Source organism: Camelina sativa, chromosome 16 (assembly GCF_000633955.1).
Source record: "Camelina sativa cultivar DH55 chromosome 16, Cs, whole genome shotgun sequence".
Classification (NCBI taxonomy): domain Eukaryota; kingdom Viridiplantae; phylum Streptophyta; class Magnoliopsida; order Brassicales; family Brassicaceae; genus Camelina; species Camelina sativa.
Genome location: NC_025700.1, coordinates 3,017,527 through 3,018,611, shown reverse-complemented (window position 1 = coordinate 3,018,611; position 1,085 = coordinate 3,017,527). Strand labels below are relative to the sequence as shown.

At 42.2% G+C, this 1,085-nt stretch overlaps 1 protein-coding gene across 1 annotated transcript in view; it reads right to left on the bottom strand.

Annotated features, from left to right (window-relative positions):
- LOC104749513 (RNA polymerase II C-terminal domain phosphatase-like 3) overlaps window positions 1-1,085 on the bottom strand; it is an 11,105-nt gene that overhangs the window by 4,585 nt on the left and 5,435 nt on the right. Inside the window, exons 10-12 of the mRNA XM_010471156.2 lie at window positions 571-828; window positions 444-490; window positions 33-362 (exon numbers count right to left, since the gene is read on the bottom strand). Coding sequence (XP_010469458.1) covers window positions 299-362; window positions 444-490; window positions 571-828 — 369 coding nt within the window. The 3' untranslated portion in view covers window positions 33-298. The remainder of the gene's footprint in view (window positions 1-32; window positions 363-443; window positions 491-570; window positions 829-1,085) is intronic.

Genomic DNA, 1,085 nt, shown 5'->3' with positions numbered 1-1,085 from the left:
CTCTGGTGTTATTTTTACACCCAGAGATGGACCAGTTTCCTTCGTCCTCCCTAAGTTAGTAGATCGATTCTCGACCATTGACACAATGTGGAGCTCATTTGTTATAAGCCCCAATACCTTTGGCATGTTAATGTATTTGCCTCTTTTTAGGGAGAAATAATGACTATGTACCCCAACCTGACAACCCCCGGGAACTAGCCTAATCAACCCGATATGACCTCTTGGGGTTTCAGGCCTTCTCAAGTCTCAAATTCCACCTTATGGTGGGAAAAGTAAGAGGGCGGATAACGGATTTGGTTTACGGGTTGATGGCAAATAAGTTCTCATTTGCTCTCTGGTACAGAAAAGCTGATGCTTCCACCCTGCACTCATACGATGAAAACTATTACAAACAGGAAGAGACCAGTGATTGTATCTTTAAAAGGAGACCAAAAGGTCCTTACCAGCCAGGATGAACAACAAATCTACCTCTGTTTAGTGCCCAATTTACCTGCTCAAACAAACACATTCAGAATATCCCAATGATGTTTCTTGTTCGGCCCAACAGTTAAATTTTGCAGACTTCCTTACCTTGTCGGTACCAAGAGAATTGGTGACAACATGAGTCACATGTTCATCAACCTGGGTTGTGCAGACAGCACCAAACTGCTCAGCTGTTTGCCACAAGGGATGCAAATGCGGTTTGGCTTCACCCACTGGGATTATCCGACTAAATACAATCCGACAACCAGCCAATATCTTCCGTTGCTCGGAAGCTAAAATATGTCTCACATCTACTTCGTCTAGTGAAGTGTTCGAGAAGAAACTTTTATGTATTTTCTCAATGACCTGTACAGTGAAACCATGTCATGATGCTGACATCCAAAACGACTAGTAGAGAATAACATAACAAGGTGTATAGATAAAGTGCAGACCGCTAATGAAGATGCCAATGTGCCCTCTTCAGGTACCTCATCACGATCTAACTCAAGAAGAGAGGGACCCAGAAGCCCAAATTGTCGTCTACTACAAGGAAAATAAAGATATCTGCCACAAAAAGATAATTAACATCAGCCTACAAATATTATACTAGTCTCATGTTAGTC